The sequence below is a fragment of the Sus scrofa genome, chromosome 3, assembly GCF_000003025.6.
Source record: "Sus scrofa isolate TJ Tabasco breed Duroc chromosome 3, Sscrofa11.1, whole genome shotgun sequence".
Classification (NCBI taxonomy): Eukaryota; Metazoa; Chordata; class Mammalia; order Artiodactyla; family Suidae; genus Sus; species Sus scrofa.
In genome coordinates, this window is record NC_010445.4 from 7,144,178 (window position 1) to 7,166,990 (window position 22,813).

At 48.3% G+C, this 22,813-nt stretch overlaps 1 protein-coding gene across 6 annotated transcripts in view; it reads right to left on the bottom strand.

Moving 5' to 3' along the window:
- Window positions 917-22,813, bottom strand: part of NDE1 (nudE neurodevelopment protein 1) — a 29,598-nt gene continuing 7,701 nt past the window's right edge. For 3 of the 6 annotated variants that reach the window (XM_021086167.1, XM_021086166.1, XM_021086168.1), the window contains 8 exons: window positions 21,753-21,878; window positions 19,738-19,891; window positions 14,885-15,033; window positions 8,828-8,964; window positions 6,575-6,754; window positions 5,038-5,129; window positions 3,226-3,377; window positions 917-2,407 (listed from right to left, as the gene is read on the bottom strand). In XM_021086167.1, the coding sequence (XP_020941826.1) occupies window positions 2,314-2,407; window positions 3,226-3,377; window positions 5,038-5,129; window positions 6,575-6,754; window positions 8,828-8,964; window positions 14,885-15,033; window positions 19,738-19,891; window positions 21,753-21,835 (1,041 nt within the window). In that variant the 5' untranslated portion in view covers window positions 21,836-21,878 and the 3' untranslated portion in view covers window positions 917-2,313. Of the gene's footprint in view, window positions 2,538-3,225; window positions 3,378-5,037; window positions 5,130-6,574; window positions 6,755-8,827; window positions 8,965-14,884; window positions 15,034-18,407; window positions 18,760-19,737; window positions 19,892-21,752; window positions 21,879-22,813 lie in introns of those variants that run through there. The other 3 variants (XM_021086170.1, XM_021086169.1, XM_021086171.1) reach the window with 2 other exon arrangements.

The window sequence follows — 22,813 nt, forward strand, 5'->3', positions numbered from 1 at the left end:
CTGTGAGGTTGTGGGTTGATCCTTGTCAGTGGGTAAAGGATCCAGCATGGGCATGAGCTGTGGAGTAGGTCGCAGACGCGGCTTGGATCTGGCGTTGTTGTGGCTGTGGTGTAGGCCGGCAGCTGTCACTCTGATTGGACCTCTAGCCTGGGAACCTCCTTTTGCTGCGGGTACAGCCCTAAAAAGACACACACACACACACACAAAAAAGACAAAAAGACAAAAATAATGTCAAAACCATTCTTGGCACAAGGGCTATAAACACCAGGCCTGGGCCCCTCCCTCCCTCAGCCTGCAAGTTCTTGACAGAGATCCCAGGAAGCTTCCACGTAACACAAACAATCCCATAGCCGACGCCCTGGAATCAAACAGACTGGAGAAGAGGGGAAATAGGTAAACAGCCTCACTGACCACACGCTAGCACACCCCCAGTAGGGCACACGTGTGTCCCAAAGACAGTTCCAAGAAGCTGACTCCAAGGGAAATTTTTACAAGGAAGGTTTCTTTCATGTTAAAAAAAATAAATAAAAAAAAAAAGAAAAGAAAGAAAAAAATTTTTTATTCACTAGATGAGCAAACACAGAAACACAAAGGAGCCACAGCACTTACTGACCCTCACAAACCAGCGAACAGGAGTTCCCATCATGTCTCAGTGGTTAACGAATCCAACTAGGAACCATGAGGTTGCAGGTTCGATCCCTGGTATTGCTCAGTGGGTTAAGGATCCGGCGTTGCCGTGAGCTGTGGTGTAGGTTGCAGACTCGGCTCAGATCCCACGTTGCTGTGCCTCTGGCGTAGGCCGGCGGCTACAGCTCCGATTAGACCCCCAGCCTGGGAATCTCCATATGCCGCGGGAGCGGCCCAAGAAATGGCAAAAGGACAAAAACAAAACAAAGAAAACACAACTAGCGGACAATCCGTTTTTCTTGATTTTATTGTTCTTTTAAAAAAATAAAAGTACATCTTTTGCTGGTTGGTAAGGAAGTGGGCAGGCAAGTTTAATTCTCCGCTGAATTTCAGCAGCACTTGAAAAGTTCTGTGTTAGGCTTGAGGATATTTCTGCTGTTCCTTTGCAAAAATAACTTAGTAACAGGAGGCTGTTAAGCGGCAGGCCGGCACCTGAATTCCTGCGTTCCTTTTCCTTGGGTCCAGATGTGAGACGGCTGTTCCCGAAAAGCAAGGAGCCCCACGCCGTCTGTGTGGAAACCCTATGTTGGTTTCTTCCAAGGATGCTTCCAAGGACAATCATGCTGGTTTCAGCTTTTTTTGAAGGTCACCCCCATTATTTCCTCCCAGCTTTAAAGGAAGTGCTGCGCTTTGGGGCTGCATTACCAAGGCCATCACACCCCAGAGACCCTCCAGGTTCTGAAGCAGAGGTCACCCCCAGGCCAGCGAGGGGCCCCAGGAAAACTGAGTCACGATTGGTCTAAAGAGGACACATTTTCCCAACCTGGTCCCCACAAAATTTACTCTGAAAAATGCCTCTAAAAGCCTCAGTGAGAAGCAGGTTAAAAAGTCTCAGAGATACACCAGACCACAGTTTAAATAAAAGGTACCGCGTGTTCTACTCTTCGTTCCCAGATGTGCAATGATCTGCTGGGCCAAGGGCACTAGACATTTTGTTCTGGAAGAGGCTTCAGCTGAGTGGAGGCTGAGGTGAGCCTGAGAAGGGCTCAGACCCCACTTTATAGGTGTCTCCAGACATTAAAAACACCTCTCAAGACCAATCAGGACTCGGGCCAGCTGAAAATGATGGGGCAGCCTCAGCACACATGACCCTTTCCAGAGGGTCTGGCTTGTCCCCGTCCACTGGCAACACACCAATGAGGAGGTGGGGGTGTGCGGTGTTGGGGTTCCAAGACAGCACTTCGTGGGGACGACCCAAAGGCCACAGGTGACCACCTTGGTTGCTGGCTAGTGCGACTGCACGCTCGTATTTCTCAAACTAAATTTTAAACGCAAAAACCTAGGGAGCTCCCATTGTGGTGCAGCAGAAACGAATCTGACTGGTATCCAAGAGGACGTGGTGTGATCCCTGGTCTCACTCAGTGGGTTGAGGATCTGGCATTGCCACGAGCTGTGGTGTAGGTCACAGATGTGGCTCGGATCTGGTGTTGCTGTGGCTCCAGCGGCAGCAGGCCGGCAGCTACAGCTCTGATTCAACACCTAGCCTGGGCACCTCCATATGCCACAGGGTGTGGCCCAAAAAGCAAAAAAAAAAAAAAACAAAAACGAAACAAAAACCTAGTTCAAAGAAGGAAGAAGGGTAATGACTCCCACACGGACACCAGGGGGCTCGGCTTCATGGATTTCCTAAAGCAACATCTTGACTACACCCTGGGCTGATGGCAGCGACGGTGAGGAAATATTTGAAGGCGGCTTCCCAAACTCCAGGCGTTTTCCCAACCTTCAGACAGAGCAAACCAAATTAAGCGGACATTACGGCTGTTAGACACTGGCTAGCACGGGGCCCACAAAGTTCTAAGAGTGAACATCAAAGTCAGAAGCAGGGTCTCACTGGGTCCCAATTTTCTCTCCTGTGAAATGAAGAAAAGGACACTGGCTATCTAGCACCCAAGGCCACACAAAAAGCCCAGTCGAGACGACCCTCCACGTCTAAAGGGCCGGAGGTTACGTGCAGGCTGGGGAAAACGCGTCTTCAGTTCCCATCCTCTGTCTGCCACTGACCCCCCCCGCAAATGTATGGGGTCTGGGGTCCAGCGAGAGGGTGGCACATCTTAGAAAATGCTAGAATCTGGAAGTTGCCCTGATCTTCCTGAGGTGAGAAAATAAATGAAGCTGTTCGAGGTCAGATTTGTGTTTTCAAAACCATCAGCTGACCAGCTTCAGGAATCTAGTCTGGCTGGATTTAGTTTCCTGAAGGTTCTGAAGGTTAAAAAAACACAACAAAACAAACACCTTCTGGGGGAAGCAGAACTGTGTTTACAGCTTGAGTCGCAAACATTCCCACCGCAGGACCAGGAGCTGGGGCTGCAGAATCAAATAAGTAAAATGACCCTCACTTTGGCCGTTTGCCCAACGCAGAAAATACCACCTACCTCTGGCTCAAGGTGCGGGTAGAGAATAAGGCTCGCTGACATCATCCCGCAACTCTTACCAAGCGGCTATTGGCCAGGGCGGGGGGGGGGTGGGGGGTGGTCAGAGGCTCCAGCGGGAGCGGACAGGTTCTTGAGACACTGACCAGGAACAGCAAAACGTACTGACCCTTTATCACCCAGAGGCACGCTGGTGCTGCCTGGCCGTCGGTCGCCGCCATCTCTGCTCTTGCTGCCCCGACCTGAGCCTGGGCCACTTGTTCGGTTTGGGGACTGATCGTACACGAAGTTCCGGCAGGATGCAAGTTTGGACTCCAGAGCCTGGAGAGAGATATGCTTTCACCTTTCAGGTTCAGGACAAGAACCTATACCTCCCACCGGAGCCCAACACATACAATAAATAACTTAAAAGACAGCGGTTCTCAAACTGGGTTGTGTGTTAAAATTCCAAAGTGTGGCGTTCCTGTCATGGCTCAGCGGAAACGGATCTGACGAGTATTCATGAGGACACAGGTTCGATCCCTGGCCTTGCTCAGTGGGTTAAGGATCTGGCCTTGCCCTGAGCTGTGGTGTAAGCTGCACAGGTGGCTTGGATCCCGCATTGCTGTGGCTGTGGCGTAGGCCAGTGGCTACAGCAAAGTGTTCCCCCTCTAAATTCAATGTACATTCAACTCGTAGACCTGCTGGTCTAAGATGTTTAGGTGCTTCCTGAAACCTCCACCTCTGCCTACAAGAAATAGGAAATCAACTTTCGGCATCATTCACTCTCTCGGTTACCTTGTTAAATAGGCACCAGGAGGTTTGAACAAGGTCTAGCCTCGCTGTAAACAGACCCTCTGGAAAACAAACCTGCAATGAGGTCACCCCAGGCTTCTCTAAACTCTAAGGAAGTATTAAAACCTCCTTATATGGTAGCAAACCAGAAAACTGAAAGCCAAAAGGAAAAGCATCAGAAACGAGTTGCAAGCTTCTAGTAACTCTGAATACATACATTTAAATTATGTGGCTTTCAGGCGACACGTTTCCAAATAAGAGAAACAGCCTCAGAGAATACCTATGTTATTTCTTAAGTACAAAAGACTCCTCCCCTAGTTAACATAAAATCTGCAAGTTTGTGTTCTCTGCCCTATCCTTTCAAGATTTTCCCTTCAACTCCCAGGGAAATTAAAAAAAAGAGAGAGCAGCAGAGTTCCCGTTGTGGCTCAGTGGGTTAAGAACCTGACCAGTATCTATGAGGACGTGGTCTTGATTCCTGGCCTCACTTAGTGGGTTAAGGATCCGGCGATGCTGCAAGCTGTGGTGTAGGTTGCAGATGCGGCTCAGATCCGGCTCAGATCCCGAGTTGCTATGGCTGTGGTGTAGGCCAGCAACTGCAGCTCTGATTTGACCCCTGGCCTGGGAATTTCCATATGTCACAGGTGCGGCCCTACAAAGCCAAAAAAAAAAAAGAAAAAAAGAGAGAGAAGGCAGCTGCCAAATATTCTCAGTTTTTTCAAATTAGAAAAAATATTGGGAGTTCCTGTTGCGCTCAGCTGTAATGAACCCGACTGGTATCTATGAGGATGCGGGTTCAATCCCTTGCCTCGCTCAGTGGGATACGGATCCCGGGTTGCTGTGGCTGTGGTGTAGGCCAGTGGCTACAGTTCCAATTTTACCCCTAGCCTGGGAACCTCCATATATGCTGCGGGTGCAGCCCTAAAAAGACAAAAAAAAAAAGGCATCTCATCCAAATTTTCCACATTGCCAGGGGAATGATATAGGGAAAGACAGATATACCCAGGATCAGAGGGCAACTTGCAGTCAGCTCCTGGGTGTCTGTCAGAAACAACATCCACAGAAGTGCTGTGATTCTAGGGACATGAGAACCAGGGCTACACCTGCACCTCAGGAGGCTCTGCCAGGGGGAAGGAACATATGGTCACCCCTCGAGTATGCTGAAGATAGGAAGCCACCACCCGGACCCCGGGAAGGCCCCTCTTACCCCCACTTTCCGAAGCAGGTCGCCCACGATATTGAGGGCTGATATCCGGGCCGCCGGTGTGAGGGGGGTCCCCCCCGTGGAGTCATCCAGACCTGCATGTGAAACAGAAGTACTCAGAACACCAACACACACTCAGAAGCCTGTGCGCTAATGTCTCAGAGTGTGAAACCTGCAGGCGAGAAGGCCCTGTCCCCCACAATGCTCCCCTGCCTCATTCAATTGTTTGCTGGCTAACGCAACAGGAGGACTCGTCAGCCATTCAGTGTTTATCTTTACATGCTGTTCTTTAAACAAAATCAAAATAAGCCCTCTTAGCAACGAGATCCTGCTGCACAGCACAGGGAACCACATCGAGTCACTTGTAATGGAACATGATGGAGGAAGATGTGAGAAAAAGGATGGATATATATGTTTGACCGGGTCTCTCTGCTGTACAGCAGAAATTGACAGAACATTGTAAATCAACTCTAATAGAAAAATAAAAATCTTTTTTAAAAAGCCCTCTTAAAATTCTAGAAATTGCATATAGTTAATTAACATTAATAGCATCTTAACAAGCCCCAGTGGTTAAGGGGGCTACGCCTCTGAGCTCCTCTGTCCAACGGAGGGCTCACAGACCCACAGGACCAGCGGCACAACTGGGAGCTGGCTGGAAATGTGGAATCTCAAGCCCCGCCCAGACCTGCTGAGTCTGAGGTGCATTTTTACAAGGGGCCCAGGTGAGTCGTGTGCAAATTAAAGTGGGATTCTGGGAATCTCACATTCTCTTCACGCTGGGCCCAAGTTCAGGGACAGGCAGCATGTGATGGTGTCGGCTGGGGAACCAGCCTCCCATTCGCCAGCTGTGCGCTGTCAGGCCGACTCCCGAACAGGAGGCTCAGGCACTTTGTCCATCAACAGGGACAGCACTCACACTGCTCGCCTCCTGGGCCACCGTGTGAATCCAGCAAGGGCACATGTTTATACAAAGCACAGCAAGCAGAGTGATGGGCACATCTTGAGCGCTCTATACTTGTCTATTATCATGATGTGCTTTTAAGTGGCCCCATCAGAGTCTCACAGTTCATCAGTCAGCAGAGGGGCAACTCAAACTTCTTGGTTTTCACTACACAGCACAGGTTATGCTGGGCCCAGTTCTAGATGACATATTGCTGGACCCACAAAATGCTTTTTAAATTTTTTATTTGGTTACTGAAATTTTTAATTTGGGAGATTTTATATTCAACAAGAGGATTTCTGGCTTCTGGTGAAGAGGGGAGTGTCTGCTGGGTACACACCTCTCATGATGGGAGCAGGGCTGCCCTCTGGACGAGGCGCCGCTTCTCGCTTCTCTAGTTCTCCGCAGACTCCACGACTCCCTACTGTCTCACATCCAAGAGGCTCCTCCCACTTACCTCATTGGTCTGCCCCCATGAGCAACTCCAGTTTGCTCACCGATATAGAGCCTGGCCCAGCTTCTCTTTCACCAGGGTCCACCCTGGTTCTCACCTTGGAAAGCTTTGTGAGGCCAAGAAAACCCGATTCCCATCCCCCTTACCACGTCTGAACGTCCCGGGTGTATTCAAGCTGGAGCTGGGTCCTCGGTGAACTATGGGGGTGGACGGCACGGAGCCAGTGGCCTGCACAGCTGTGTCTGTCCTCTCAGCCTCCACCGAGCTGGGCATGGGGGTCCTGGGTTTCTCCTGCTTCTGCTGCACAGCCAGTTCCTGCCGCAAATCTGCGCCAGGAAAAGGATACAGATTAAGTCCTTGCTTTGGGCGATGGGGCGGGGGAGGGTCCACAGTACACCCGGGTCAGCAACAACTACTGGAGTGGAAACCTCCCCTTTGGAACCCGGAATGAGGCAAACCCCACAGGCTTGCAAAACTACAGTTTTTGAGTAAAAACAAAAGTTTTTTTTAAAAAAAATTTTGTTTTTAAATCATGGCAGTGATACACTAATGCCTGTGGTACTGGTTCAAGAAAATTCCAATGGATCAGGGTATATAAATACTAAGTGAAAACATGCTTTCCCAACCCATCTCCAAACGCCCTTTCTCACACATAATCATTGTAAAATGGAGGGAGGGTTTTTCAATCCTTTTTCTCCACATTTTCACAATACAGTTTATAAGTATGTGAATATTTTTTATGCATCTAATTTCTACTAAGCTTCAAGAGAAACATGTATCTACTAGCTATGTATTTTCCCCTTTTCAGTTCTATATCCTAACAAGCCTCCTAAGACTACATTTAATCTATACTGTGCTTAACAACTGCTTAACACTCCACAAAATAACTCTATGGAATTTATGTAAGCACTTCATTACCGATGGGCATTTAGAGATAATTACCTTAAAAATTTTTTTTAATTTTTTTTTAAAATTTTTTCCATTAGAGCTGGTTTACTTCTTTTTTTAATTTTAATTTTTATTTGGCCATGCCCGCAGCATGTAGAAGTTTCCAGGCCGGGGACTGAACCTGCGCCACAGCAGTAATTCAAACCACTACAGTGACAAGGTGAGATCCTTAACCCACCACACCACAAGGGAACTCCAAGAAAAGCTTTTTTTAAAAAGAAAAGTTTATTGGAGTTCCCACTGTGGCACAGCAGAAATGAATCCGACTAGGAACCATAAGGTTGCGGGTTTGATCCCTGGCCTCACTCAGTGAGTTAAGGATCTGGCACTGCCATGAGCTGTGGTATAGGTGTCAGACACGGCTCGGATCTGGTGTTGCTGTGGCTGTGGTATAGGCTGGTAACAAGTACTGATTAGACCCCCTAGCCTGAGAACCTCCATATGCCTCGGGTGTGGCCCTAAAAAGACAAAAGACAAAAGCCAAAAAAAAAAAAAAAAAGAAAGAAAAGTTTAAGGGTTTCCTTGTTGGAGTTCCCCTGTGGCACAGTGGCTTAAGGATCCAGTGTTACCACTGCAGTGGCTAGCGGGGTCACAGCTGTGGTGCACGTTCAGTCCCTGGCCTGGGAATTTCCACATGCCATGGCCAAAAATAAAATAGTTTTTTAAAAAAGTTTTTTGGAGTTCCCATCATGGCTCAGCGGTAGTGAACCTGACTAGTATCCATGAGGGTGTGGGTTCAATCCCTGGCTCAGTGGGTTGGGGGTGCGGCCTTGCTGTGAGCCGTGGCGTAGATCACAGACTTGGCTCAGATCCCATGTTCTATGGCTGTGGTGTAGGCTGGCAGCTACAGCTCTGATTCGACCCCTAGCCTGGGAACTTCCACATGCCGTGGGTACAGCTATTAAATCCACCTTCCACTGGCTACACATGAGACACCAGATGAATGTCATAAATAATTAATTGGGACTTTAACAAAATCTTTTATGGACCCAACTGGGTTGATCTGCTCATGTCTTACGGTTAGAAAGCTCTACCTCTGGAACCACTACCTCCAAAGAGCAAGCGCTGCTGAGATTCCAGGGTTCTGAGCCACACCTCTCAGCTGCCGTTGGGTCACCAAAGTAACAGGCCGGCTAGCAAATCCTTCAACAGGCATTTTCTCCCCACAAAACCTCATGCTCCTGCTGAGCATGAAGCTGGTGGTGGGCTTAAATACCCACAGGGGGCCTGTACAGGGCTGGAGACTTCTGACCATCTTAGCATGGGTGGGAGCACCAAGGCACAGCTTGCCCCACATGGTCCCTGCCCTCGGACCAGACAACCCACGTGCCAAGCAGGGTGAGGATTCCCAGCAGAGGTAACGCTGGCGATGCTATGGGACAGGACACCCTCAGGTAGGGGGAGGGTACAACGCTGGTGAGACACACAGGACAGAGCCAAGGCCACCTGACCTCTGGCTTCATCCTTCAGTCGCTGAACAGATTCTAGGAGATTCTCCTTCTCATCCAGTTCGCTCTCCAGGAAGGCATTTCTCTCAATGGCTTGATTCAAGCGCTGCTCAAAGTCCTCCAGAGACATGATGGTGGCCCTGGGTAGAAGACAAGCAAAGCTGTCCAAGAGAGCCAACAGCACAAACAGCCTACGGATCCAGGAGACGAGAGGGTTACCCACACAGGTGTGAGGACCAGCACTGGCTCTCCCTAACCCCACAGAGCCCAGCAGACTCCCCAGGCTTCTGGGGCCCGGCTCTTCCCCTGCACAGTGCGGACGGGCTCAGCTCACGAGGCGCCTGAGGGTTAAATGAGATCATGTCCAGATAGGACTTAGCAATGAGCCCAGACCTAATGAGGACTGCAGACAGGCCCCGGACCAAGGCCAGGAGCAGCCCGTTCCATCTTGTCTCAGAGACTCAACGCAATCGGTATTCCAAACATCCCACCCAAACTCACGTGCGACATAGTAACATGCATTTAAATGGGCAGAAGAGGCCATCTGAATCACTCAGTGACCTGAAAAGTTAAAAAAGTTCAAAACGCCCAGGCCCCCAGCTACCCTAACAACCACTTCTTTTGGAGCGTGGAGACAGTCACTGGAATGCCATGTTAAAGGCACTGAGAAGGGCTGCAGTAAGGAAGTCTGTTTAACTCTGGACAAGCTCCCTCCTCTGGGCCTCAGGTTCTTCACATGCAATGTGGGGGCAGCAACAGCCCCTCTGCCTGGAGGGGGCAGGGAAGTAACACTCAAAGCCCACAATGGGTGTTCCTTTCAAATGTAAACAGGGCACCAGCAGTTTTTCTGTCTGTCTCCAGAACACCTTTAACTCCTGCTAATTGTAGCTCACGGAGATCAGAAGCATCTATTTGGGAGTTCCCATTGTGGCACAGCAGAAAAGAACCTGATTAGTATCCATGAGGACGCAGGTTCAATCCTTGGCCTCGATCAGTGGGTTAAGGATCCAGCCCTGCCGTGAGGTGTGGTGTAGGTCGCTGACGCAGCTTGCATCCTGTGTTGCTGTCGCTGTGGCGTACACCGGCATCTGTAGCTTTGATTGGACCCCTAGCCTGGGAATCCCCATCTGCCGCGAGTGTCACTGAGGGTGTGGTGGGCATGTAAAATGGTGCGGCCACTGCAGAAAACAGTACAGAGGTTCTGCATAAAATTAAAAGAGGACTTCCCGTTGTGGCTCAGTGGTTAATGAACCCAACTAGTATCCATGAAGACATGGATTCAATCCCTGGCCTGGCTGAGTGGCTTAAGGATCGGCGTTGCCATGAGCTGTGGTGTAGGCGTTGCCATGAGCCGTTGTGGCTCGGATCTGGCATTGCTGTGGCTGTGGTGTAGGCCGGCAACTGTAGTTCCGATTCAACCCCTAGCCTGGGAACCTCCATGTATCACGAGTGCAGCCCTAGAAAGCAAAAAAACACAAAAACTAAAAATATATCCAGCAAGCACACTCCAAAAGAGTTAAACGCAGGAACTCAAAGAGGTATCTGTACACTCCTGTACACTGCAGCATTATTCACACCGGCCAAGAGGTGGAAGCAACCCACATGTCCGCTGACAGATAAACAGATAAAGAAAATGTGGTACAAACATGCAATCGAATATCCCACGGCCTTAAGAAAGAAGGAAATCCTTGTCACATGCTACAATACGGATAAATCCCAAGGATGTTATGCTAAAAGCAGTCACAAAAGGACATTCACATGTATGATTCCATTCACATGGAGAATCTATAGTAATCAAAATCACAGACCCAGAAAGGAGGAAGGTGATTACCAAGGGCCGGAGGGAGCAGGGAGGAAGAATCAGGGTTTAAGTTGAAGAGGAGAAAGTTCTGGAGAGCTGCTGCATGATAACGTGGATACATTTAACACTGTTGTACTGTTAACGCTTAAAAAAGGGTAAGGTGGAGTTCCCGTCGTGGCGCAGTGGTTAACGAATCTGACTAGGAACCATGAGGTTGCGGGTTCGGTCCCTGCCCTTGCTCAGTGGGTTAAGGATCCGGTGTTGCCGTGAGGTGTGGTATAGGTTGCAGACGCGGCTTGGATCCCGAGTTGCTGTGGCTCTGACGTAGGCCGGTGGCTACAGCTCCGATTCAACCCTAGCCTGGAACCTCCATATGCCGGGAGTGCCAAGAAATAGCAACAACAACAAGAACAAAAAAAAAAAAGACAAAAAGACAAAAGACAAAAAAAAAAAAAAAAAAAAAGGGTAAGATGGAAAATCTGATGTTACGTTTTTCTTTTTTGGCTGCACCTGCAGCAAGTGGAAGTTCCCTGACCAGGGATCGAACCAGCATCGTGGCAATGACCCAAGCTGCTGGAGTGACAACTTAACCCACTGCACCACAAGAGACCCCTCAATGTTAAGTGTTTGGGTTTTTTTTAACCATGAAAAAAATCCTTCTTGGAGTTTCCGTTGCGGCTCAGTGGTAACGAATCTGACTAGTATCCAGGAAGATGCAGGTTCGATCCCTGGCCTCGCTCAGTGAGTTAAGGATCACATGTTGCTATTGCTGTGGTGTAGGCCGGCACCTCCAATTGGACCCCTGACCTGGGAACTTTCACATGCTACACATGCAGACCTAAAAAGAAAAAAAAATTCTTTTTAATACCTATGTAACAATAATGCATAGAAGAGTAAAACTAGAGGAAACCAATTTTAATCTTTGCAGAACATTCTGGCATCTTAGCGCTTGCAAATTCAACCACACAACCTTTAAGGAAGGCATTTGATTTTGAGTTACCTCCAAATAGGCCCTGAGCCTTTCAAGGTTATTCTTTCACGAGGCTATCCCCCTCCACAGTTAAAAGGGAGTCATTTAGTTTTACAGACATTCAGTGGAGGGACCATAAGAAGCAAACGACTTATGGTGGTGTGGTCAGGCCACCCAGGATGGCTATGCTCTTGGAGTGCCCGCTGTGGCGTACAGGGTTAAGGATTGGGCACTGACGCAGCTGTGGCGTAAATCACACCTGTGGCTCAGATTTGATCACTGGCCCAGAAACTTCCATATACTGTGGGTGTGGTCAAAACAGAAAAAAAAAAAAAAAAAAAAAAACCATGGCAAAGGTAAACGGAGTTCACAGAAAAAGAGATAAAGTTATTAAATATATGAAAAGGAACTCAAGGTCACTCACAATTCAGAAATGTACATATTTGTTGTCTATTAGATTGGCAGAAATCCAAAGTTTGAAAAATGCTGTTAGTGAAGCTATTTGGAAAACAGGAACTTTCTCATCAGTTCGTTGTGAGAGCAAACTGGTACAAATACAGAGAACAACTGGGCAAAAACTATCAGAATCACATATGCATATATCCTTTGACCCCGTAATTCCACTTCTGGGAATTTATTCTACAGACATACATCTGTGCAAGCAATGCATATCATTCTCTTACAGCAATGCCTATCATCGCAAAAGAATGGAAATGCAGCCACAGGGAGATGGATAAATACATTCTTACGAATCATACAATTCCAACCATACAAGAGACTATACACTTGGGGGGGAAAAAAAAAAACCCAATAACAAAGAAAGCTCTGTGTCCTACTACAGCAAGACCTCCAAGATCTATTATGTGACAAAGCAAGATGTACAGCAGTGTGTAGAGAATGCTCTTTTGTGGGGGGAAAAAGGAGAAGGGGATAACACAAACTTCTATTTTATTTGCTGGACTTTGCGTTAAAAAAAAAAAAAAAAAAACTCTATCCCTTTTAATGTTATTTTTGAACCATGTGAACGTACTAGCTCTTCGTGATAAACTGCACTATTGGTCCCAGCTCTTCATCCTCCCTGTCTCCACACCCTAGCTGTGGGTGAATGTCCTTTCCCAGCCCTTGACGTGGCGTAGCAGTGTGACCTGCTGTGATCAATGAGATGTGGGTGGAAATAATTGTATGCCAGTCACTTGCCAGAAACCAGAACACACTATAAAGCCACAGTAACCAAGTCACTGTGGTACGGGTAGAGTAATTCACAAATTGCACAATGGACTCAGAGAATTCCGAATGAGATCCCAGAATCTACAGTCAGCCTTCCACATCTGTGGGTTGTACATTTTTGGAGTCAACGAACTGCCAATCAAAAATACTCAGGAAAAACAAAACAAAACAAAAAAAACCAGAAAGTTCCAAAAAGCAAAACTCAAATATGCCGCTCTCTAGCCACTATTTATGTAGCATCTAAATTGTATTAACTATTATAATTAATCTAGACATGATTTAAAGTTTATGGGAAGATGTGCATAGGTAGATGTAAATACTACACCCTTTCAAATAAGGGATTTGAGCATCCGTGAATTTCCAGGATCCACAAGGGTATCCATCTCCCATGGAGACCGAGGTTAACATACGACAGAGATGAGCTCAAAGAGTAGAAAAAAGATGGAGTGTTTAATAAATAGTACTGGAACAATTGCTATCTACCTAATGAAAATAAAATGGGACATATATCATACTAGATACAAAAATAAATTTCAGGTGGATTAAAAGCATAAGTTAAAACAAGAAAAAAAATCTTGCAAAAAATTAGCAGAATACATGCATAATCAAAGGATCAAGATTTCCCTACTAAAGCCTGGAAAAGTAGAAGCTAGAAAGGGAGACAGAGTTGATTATCTAAAAATGGAAATTATTTGTATGGTAAATGATGCCATCAAGTCAACAGACAAAAGATTATTCTATAAAAAATATTTTCAGAGTTCCTGTCATGCATGGCACAGTGGAAATGAATCTGACTAGGAACCATGAGGTGGGGGTTCGATCCCGGCCTCGCCCAGTGGGTTAAGGATCCGGCATTGCCTTGAGCTGTGGTGCAGGTTGCAGATGTGGCTCGGATCTGGCATTGCTGTGGCTGTGGTGTAGGCTGGCAGCTGTGGCTCCAATTAAACCCCTAGCCTAGGAATCTCCATATGCTGTGGGTGTGGCCCTGAAAAGAAAAAAAAATTTTTTTCAATGTAGGACAAAAATCAGTAGCAAAAAATATACAAAGAGCTCTTACAAACTTAAAAAGAAGTTCCACTTCTGCTGATAATAAGATAGCTCATATCAGACCAAATATCCTATAGATTACAACTACAAACTCTGGGTAAAATGAGAAAGACAATGATCTGAAGACACTGGCAAAAACTGAAAGGGAGTCAACACTCGAAGAAAGGAAACAGCAGTGGGTAAAATTTTGTATCTTTATAAGCTTTGTGCCTAAGGCTCCAGAGAGAGAAATCAACCACCTTGGGAGTTTCCTGGAGGCCTAGTGGTTAAGGACTCAGCACTGTCACTGCTCTGGCTCAGGTTTGATCCCTGGCCCAGGAACTTACACATGCCATGGGCAAGGCCAAAAAAAGAAAAAAAATAATAATAATAATAATCCACTACCTTGGGGGAGTCCCAAATTCTGCATATACACTCTTCCTACATCAGGCTGACCCCTGCACCATGCACATGCATGGCCACTTGAAGCAGCCTAGTTAAGGCTAAAAGAACCAAATTTCTATTGCCCATCAAGGGGAGACACAGTTTAGAGTGTGAGTTCAGCCTAGTTAACAAACAAGAGAAAAAAAATAAAATAATGGAATCCATAGTTTTTGCAACACAACATTCATAATGTCCAGAATATAATCCAAAATTACTAGACACATAAAGAACAAGAAAATGTGACCCAAACTCAAGAGAAAAGGCCATCACTGGAAATCAACCCTGAGAGCATCTAGATTTTTAGAATTAGCTGAAAGGGATCTCTGTTTTCTTTTAGTTGGCCACCTCACAGCATGTGGAGTTCCTGAGCCAGGGATCAGATCCAAGCTGCAGCCACGACAGGCCGGATCCTTTAACCCCCTGTGCCTGGCCGGGAACCAAACCTGCCTCCTGGCACTGCCTGAGTCCACTTCCTGTGAGACTCTAGGACCCATAGGGCACTGGCTTTGCTCCCAGCTGAGCTCCACCCTCCACATGGTGCCTGGTATCCAGAGACAAAGGTTCCCAAACCTCTCTGTCCTTCCCGACATACCGTTTGGCCCTTTCCAAGTCGTCGTTGGCTTGCTCCAACTCTCTGATGTATTTCTGCAGTTGATCTTTAATGGCTTTTGTCTGGGCAAGGTCATCCTCCAAGGCCGAGATCTGCCGGTAGCCTTCAGAATGCTGCGTTTCAAACTTCTCCTGAAGGACAGAATCACGCTGAGTGAGTGAGCTAGGATGCCGGTGAGTAAGTGTACCACCCTTCCTGTCACCTCCTGAAACACTGATAGTTAATCCTGGGACACATGCTGTCCTACCGCAGCATACGCATGTCACTCTCGGCCACCAAGCATCCATTCCTCCCCCACTGAACTGCCTGCCGGCACCCCCATGTCTTTAGGGAACTTCTCGCTCCCTTATTCCAGGGTCTTTATGGGACCAGCCTTCCCACACTCACTCAGGAGGTTTTGCCACAGCCAGGGGACAAGCCTAAGCTCCATCAGGAGAACCTTCTGCCCCCAGACATTGTTCCTAAGCAAGTGACAGAGGATGGTGGTGGGAAGAGGAAGCTGCCGCTCAAGCGGTCAAGTCCCAAGGGCTTCCTGAGCATCTTGGACACCGCCCCCTCCCACACTGGTCCCTGCAGCCTCTGGTGTCAAGAAGGCCCCAACGATCTTCAAAGCCAACATTTTGTGCACGGTGCCCACAGCCACAGAAAGCCATCTAACCTCCCCCAGCCTCATCCACGAGGGCAGCACCTGTGCACTGCACCTGACATCCCTGGGTTCCAGAGCATCAGGAACCACATCGATGCTGCTGCTTGTGCCTCACAGGAAGAGCAGGACATCAGGGACTCAGTTTGGCAACAGTTTTGACTTTGTGACCCAGGACACTCACTCTCCCTGCAGCATTGGGGAGTTAGAAGGAACTCTTGGGACTCTGGGAGAGGAAGGGAAAAAAACCAAAACACTAAAACTGTGGTTTTTACCAAAAGAAGTGTGATCTGGCTGTTGCCTTTTTTTGGGGGGGGGGGCATGTTGCTAAGGCAAGGAGTAGCCCAGATGACTTCTAACAAGCCGCTGCTGCCCAATTAAAAGCAGTTAACATTCCCCACACGCTTGCTCTGCGCCAGCCTCTGGCCATAGACACTACTCACGGTGCCTCCCTTAAATGCCATTTCAGAGACATGGGGACCGAGGCTCAGTCACTTCATCAGCCCAAGTCAACTGGAAGCAAATCCCAGACCCAAGGTCCAACCCTATCCACCTAGGCCTGTGCTCTTAGAACTACCTGGCTGAACTGCCCTCAAGCGCTTCCACCAGGTCACGGAAACTGCACGCACACACACTCACTCACTTTTGCTCCAGCTCCTCTTTGAAATCACCTTCTGTCATCAGACACCCTTCCCACTTTTCCTACACACATGAAAGGAAACACTAACTTCCCACAGGAAAGGCCCACGTCTAATCAGAAAGTTAAAAAACAGGGCGACTCCTCTTCTTGACTCCGTCGAGTAAACAAAGCTGTTGCTAGAAACAGTCTGGAAGCCCCAGGGAGAGTGACATAATGCTGCCCAGGCCAGAGAGGCGTGGTGAGAGCTGCTGTGAAAGGAGAGTGTCCGCAGAACAAGCAGATTATTTACAGGGCGAGGACAGGGAGGGGGGTGTCACATCCTCACGCTGCTCGGTCCCCCCTGATACTGTTTCCTGGCTGTGAGCAAGGGAAGCCACTCCCTGGACCAGCAAGGACAGACCAGGCCCCGGCACGGGTGAATTCCCAGGCGTGGCTCTGGTCACCTTGCACCTGCAGGTGGGTGTGCCCCCAAATAAAACAGGAAGGTACAGCATCCTAGGTTGTTGACCTAGATTCAAACACAGGTTCCAAGAGGACGCAGTTAACAGCCTTGTCCACCAGCATCAAGATTCAAATGCTGTCCTTTGAACTCAGGCACATGAAAAGCTGTAGCGCTTTCATCTGGGGCTAATTATAATAAGCTGTCAGCTGATGGAGGCATCAATAGACGCTCTGTGTGGTCCCTCATAAGCTTTTTTATTCAACTGGCGATGAATAAGCCAGTTGTCGACAAGTCCAACGCAGTTGGCAGTTTGATGTTGTTTAGGTGAAGCAGCACGATGTGCTGGGGGCAGTTCTTCACTCCAGGTCTGTTCCCTCCCTGCTCTACACCCTGCGTCTCGTGCACCCGCCATGTGGTTGTAGTGAAGGGGTCTTCTGCAGGTTCAAGGGCTCAGGCCGGAAGTGGTTCATTACTTAGCAATTGCTTGGTACTGAGCCAGCACCCACGGAGGTCGTCTGCCCACCCGAACCATGGTTCATACCATCACCCATCCTGAGCCCCCTTCAGTGAAGAGCTGTTAACGATTCCCCAGTGCCTAGGTTGGGGGTCAGGCTGCTGGCAGAATAAGTGGCATAGGCCAGGTATAAGGAGAAAAGGCCCTCGGCCCCCAGGGTCAGAGAAGGGGACAGGGAGGGGGAGCAGGACAGCCGTGAGGACTGGGACCAACTGCACAAGGCCTGCTGTCTTAAGTGATCACAACTCAGCTTTTTGCTGGTGTGGAAGAAGGCCAGCCCCAGGTGGCCAGCTCTGTCAAAGGAAGATGAAAGGACGTCGGAAATCCTGGTTTTTCTACAGGAAGCCTCACGACTTTTAATGCTCAGAGTAAATATTTTAAAAAACACTAAAGAGGTAAATTTTACTCTTTATAAAAGTAAAAGAATAAACTAAGCCAAGCATCACTTCTACTTTACAGCCTACTGCCATGTTTACAGGGAAGTGTACAAATGTGTGCAATTCACTTTGAGATGCACTGGAAAAGATGGATGGACAGATGGATAGAGAGGTAATAAAGAGCAAGAATGGCAAAGGCCAGGAGTTCCTGTTGTGGCGCAGTGGAAATGAATCTGACTAGGAACCATGAGGTTGGGGGTTCAATCCCTGGCCTCGCTCAGTGGCTTAAGGATCCAGTGTTGCCTTGAGCTGTGGTGTAGGTTGCAGATGCAACTTGAATCCCCCGTTGCTCTGGCTGTGGTGTAGGCCAGCAGCTGTAGCTCCGATTCAACCCCTAGCCTGGGAACCTCCATATACTGCAGGTGCGGCCCCAAAAAGAAAAAAAAAAAAAAGTAAAGGCTATTGGTAGAGCCTAGGTGGTAGATATACAGGGATCCACCAGCAAACTGTTCCAACTGTACTATGTGCTTGAAAACTTTCATGATAAAATGTTGAATAAAGACCACTAATGGCTGAAGCAAACACCTATGGGCCAGACGGACCCGTGGATGCCCACGTTGGGCTCCAGGGTCTACACCATGAAAGCTTATTTATCATCCGCTGCTCAGCTGCCAAGGACTATGGTGTCTTTCCTCTGCTGCTCCCCATCCTTCAATCCCCAAACATCTGCCAGCCCCACTTTATCCCGTGTGCTAGGAAAGCCAGATTCCCAAGGTCCACTTGACACTCATTCTTGCTCGTACCTGGGGCAGATCCATACTAACTCTTCCTCAAACCCCTGTGGCCCAAGCTGCTGACTAGACACGGACAGACAGACAGACACACACACCTTCAAACACCAGATCAAGTCCCTCCCATCTCCTCCGTGACTGTCTCCAACCCATGCACATCTCTCTTGGGAGGCTCTCGCAGTCAGCACCAGGTAATGGAGCATCTCTTCCCTACATGCTTCTGGTTGTCACGTCTCTCTTCCCCAGGAAGCTTCCAGAGGGTAAAGGCCACATCTCCTTCCTCTGTGCATCACGCCTAGCCCCGGGCTCACACTGCAAGGTCCTGACGTGTTCCCCGTAGCTCATCCAAATTTACATGAGGAGCTTGGTTTAAAAAAATAAATAAAAAATAAAAGTTCCCACCTCGGAAAGTAAAGAATCCAAGTGCAGCAGCTCAAGTTGCAGCTGAGGCTCAGATTCAGTCCCTGGCCCAGGAACGTCCATATGCAGTGGGTGTGGGCATTAAAAAAAAAAAAAAAAGACATGCAGACAGGCCAGGGCCCCACCCAGACTCCCTGAGAACGGGAATCTCAGGGCCGGGTGGGTCCAGGCTGCTTGATGTTTATGAATCCGGCCAGGTGGCCCTGCCTGGCAGTGAAGGCTGAAACTGTCTCCAGGGCACAGTGTGATACTTAGTGATCATCTGCTGAGCCCTATGTGGTCCAAAAGGCAGTCTTTACCGCAGAGCAGTGGTTCTCCAGATACTTGGTGATGTCTGCAGATTTGTTTGGTTGTTACAACTTGGGCAGTGGCGGGGGAGGGCTTGCCACTGGCCTCTAGTGGGTGGAGACCAGGGAGGCTGGTCACAAGGCAAAACTCAGCCCTCATAAGGGAGAATTAAGTGGCTTCAAATGTTGATACTGCCCAGGTTGAGGAACCTGCTCTAGACCGGGACTGTCCAACAGAACTTTCTATAATGATGGCAACATTCTACAGTCTCTCTGTCCCGCACTGACACCCGCCAAAGACCTGTGGCTGTGGAGCACTTAAAATGCGGCTAGTATGATGGAGGAATTGAATTTTTATGTATTTTCACTAACATAAAGATCAGCAGCCACATGTGGCTGGGGGCTACCTAACACACTGGACAGCATAACCCCGGGCCTTGTAACATAATCAACAGCAATTCCAGCAATGCTCCATCCTCTAGAAAGGTCTACCTTCCACCTGCCTCAACGGATGGTCACCAACAGCCAAGAACAGCCGTGGGACACGTGCGAACCTGCTTCTTACAATGTGCCTCCTCCAGGGGTGTAAAAAGCCCACATGCCACACGTGCCTGGCAGCCAGGGGGTGGGAGGGAGCCCCGGCCACGTCTGCAGCCTCCCTTTCCAGCCACAGACCCTGGAAGCCCATCCGCACCTGCCTGGGCTTCCTCTCTCCCCTCACCTTGATGGTCTCCAGCTCCATGCGGAGACGGTTATTTTCCGACAGCAGGTCCCTGTTCCTGGTTTCGATCTGCTGCAGCTGCGTCTCCAATTCAGCTTCGTATTCTCGGCTTCCCTCCTGGAATTCTCGCAGTTCCTCCTGTGTATTCTCCGCCCTGCAGGATTCCCAGATGTCTGCTGATCACTTGACGGAAGGCTTACTTGTTGCTACTGTGTTATATGTGGATCAATTCTTTTTTTATTTTTAATTTCATTTTTAATTTTTTTTTGGCCACACCCATGGCATTTGGAAATCTCCAGACCAGGGATCTAACCCGCACCACAGTAATGACCTCAGCCACAGCAGGGATGACACCAGATCCTTTAACTGCTAGGCCACCAGAAGACTACCTGGATCAGCTCTTTATTCAGCTGCCTTTTGAAGCAGAAACTTTCACTATCCTTGCTGTTCAGATGAGAAGGTGAGGTGCAGGCAAGATGAGTGACTTGTCTCAAGGTCAAACAACAAGTGAGAAACAGAGCTTGGACTTGTATCCAGGTATGCCTGGCTTCAAAGCCCTTTCTTAACCAATTCGCTCTCCACTCATTCATTCCCACATGTATTTTTGGAGCCCAACACGTAGTAAATATACTTTGGACTGTGTATTCTCCTCAGTTTTATGTATAAGCAGGAACTGCATCATACAAATATTCACTGATCACACCACTATATGTCCCGATCCCATACCCCAAACAGCCAATTCTAGCTTCTCAGTCCTTAAAATTCAAGGGATATCTTTTTTTTTTTTTTTTGTCTTTTTAGGGCTGTACCCAAGGCATATGGAAGTCCCCAGGCTAGGGATCAAATTGGAGCTGCAGCTGCTGGCCTGCACCACAGCCACAGCAACACGGGATCCCTTCTGTGTCTGCAACCTACATACAGCTCACAGTAACGCCAGATCCTTAACCCACTGAGCGAGGACAGGGATCGAACCCTTGTCCTCATGGATACTAGTCGTGTTCATTAACCACTGAGCCATCATGGGAACTCCCTAAATTATCTTTAAATCAAACTAAGAATAAAGAAATCACAAGTTCCCACTGTGGCTCATGGGTTAAGAACTCGACATACTGTCCTTTAGGAGTAGGGTTCGATCCCTGGCCTTACTGAGTGGGTTAGGCTGCAGATGCAGCTTGGACCTGGCAACATTGTGGCGGTGGCATAGGCAGGCAGCTGCAGCTCCAATTCCACCCCCAGCCCAGGAACTTCCATATGCCGTGGGTACAGCTACAAAAAGAAAAAAAGAAAAAAGAAAAGAACTTAGAGCAGCTGGTCTAAGACTTCTGGTGGAGGAGCTCCCACTGTGGCACTATGAGATCAGTGGCATCAGGTTGGATCCCAGGCCCAGCACAGTGGGTTAAGGGTCCAGCGCTGCCCCAGTTGCAGCTTAGGTCACAGCTCTGGCTTGGTTCTGATCCCTGGCCCCGGAACTCCATATTCCTCAGGGTAGCCAAAAGAAAAAAAAAGACCTTCCAGTGGAGATTACAAGAGTCCATAAGAGATAAAAAGCAACCATGTTAAACAGACACAGGTCCCAGATATAGGGACTGCAACATTGGTTTCAAATTTTAAAATCTGTAACAACCCATTCTGCCAGGCACAGAGAGTTCTTTCCCCACACATAAAGGGCAAGGGCAGACCGGATGTGGCACCTGGGAACTGACAAAACCCTGCCAGAAAATAAGCTGGGCGGTAGCACAGCCATTTGCTTAGGACCCTAGGCTTTGGGGTTCAAATTTCCAGCTCTGTTACTCCCTGGCTGTGTGACCCTGGGCAAGTTTCTTGCTTTCACTGAGGCTCAGTTTCCTCATTTGGAAAATGGAGTGAGAATGGTTTCTTCATGGGGCAGTGATGAGGTTTAAATGGGACGATGCATGCTAAGCCCTTCACAGAGCTTGACACATAGTAGGCCCACAATAAGTGGTTGCTGCCATCACTCTGGGAAGAAAAAGCCAGGTGAACTTTGGAGAACTGACCTCTGCTTGTAGGTCATAGCCAGGTCTTTCCAATAGTTAGCTTCTTCCTCCTCAGAGCTGAAAGTCTTCCCTGAGTCTTCCATTGTCAAAATGGGGGGAGAGATTACTCTTCTTGTCGCATGATGTCTAGGAGAGAAAATTTCAAAATTATATCCCATATCTGATGAAACAGCTGATCTTTAAAAGGGTAAAAAAAAAAATTCCTGGGAGTTCCCGTGTGGCACAGCAGGTTGAGGATCCAGCATTGTCACTGTAGTGGCTTTGGGTTGCTAAACCCTGGCCTGGGAACTTCTGCATGCTGTGAGTGTGGAAACAAACAAACCAAAACTTTATTTTATTTTTTTGTCTTTTTAGGGCTGCACCCACAGCATATGGAGGGTCCCAGGAGTAGGGGTCCAATCAGAGCTGAAGCCGCCAGCCTTCACCACAGCCACAGCAACGTGGGATCCAAGCCACACCTTCGACCTACACCACAGCTCATGGCAATGCTGGATCCTTAACCCACAGGGATTGAACCTGAATCCTCATGGATGCCAGTCGGGTTCATTAACCGCTGAGCCACAACAGGAACTCCACAAAAACCTAAACTTTAAACTGTTGGAATAAATTTGCCAAAAACCTAAAACTAAACCCGGAGAAAACACAGTGCACGTGCACAATACATTAATGGATAGATAAAATCTACCTGATTTATTACATTTGGGCCAGAGTGGGGGTGGGGACATCCTGCGGGCTCTAACTTAGATGACCAGGTGCCACCACTACCCCCATCAGCACAGACTGAGAATATAAGGAAAGTCTCTACGGCAAGGGGATAATGAACCCAGCCTGGCACAGTCAAAAGCACCTATGATACACCAGGATGCAGCATTGGATCTGAAACTCGGGTAAAGTCTGGGCTAACGACACAAGTATAAGAGTCCTGCATGTGCAGCTGGTTCTTCCCTTTTCCTTGTGACGGAACCTTAGGAGACTCTACTGAGGACTATTGATGGAACTCTGAAGAGCCAGGGTTTAAAAGCGGGGCAAAGGAAGAAACAGGAGTCACGGGAGACAGAGGA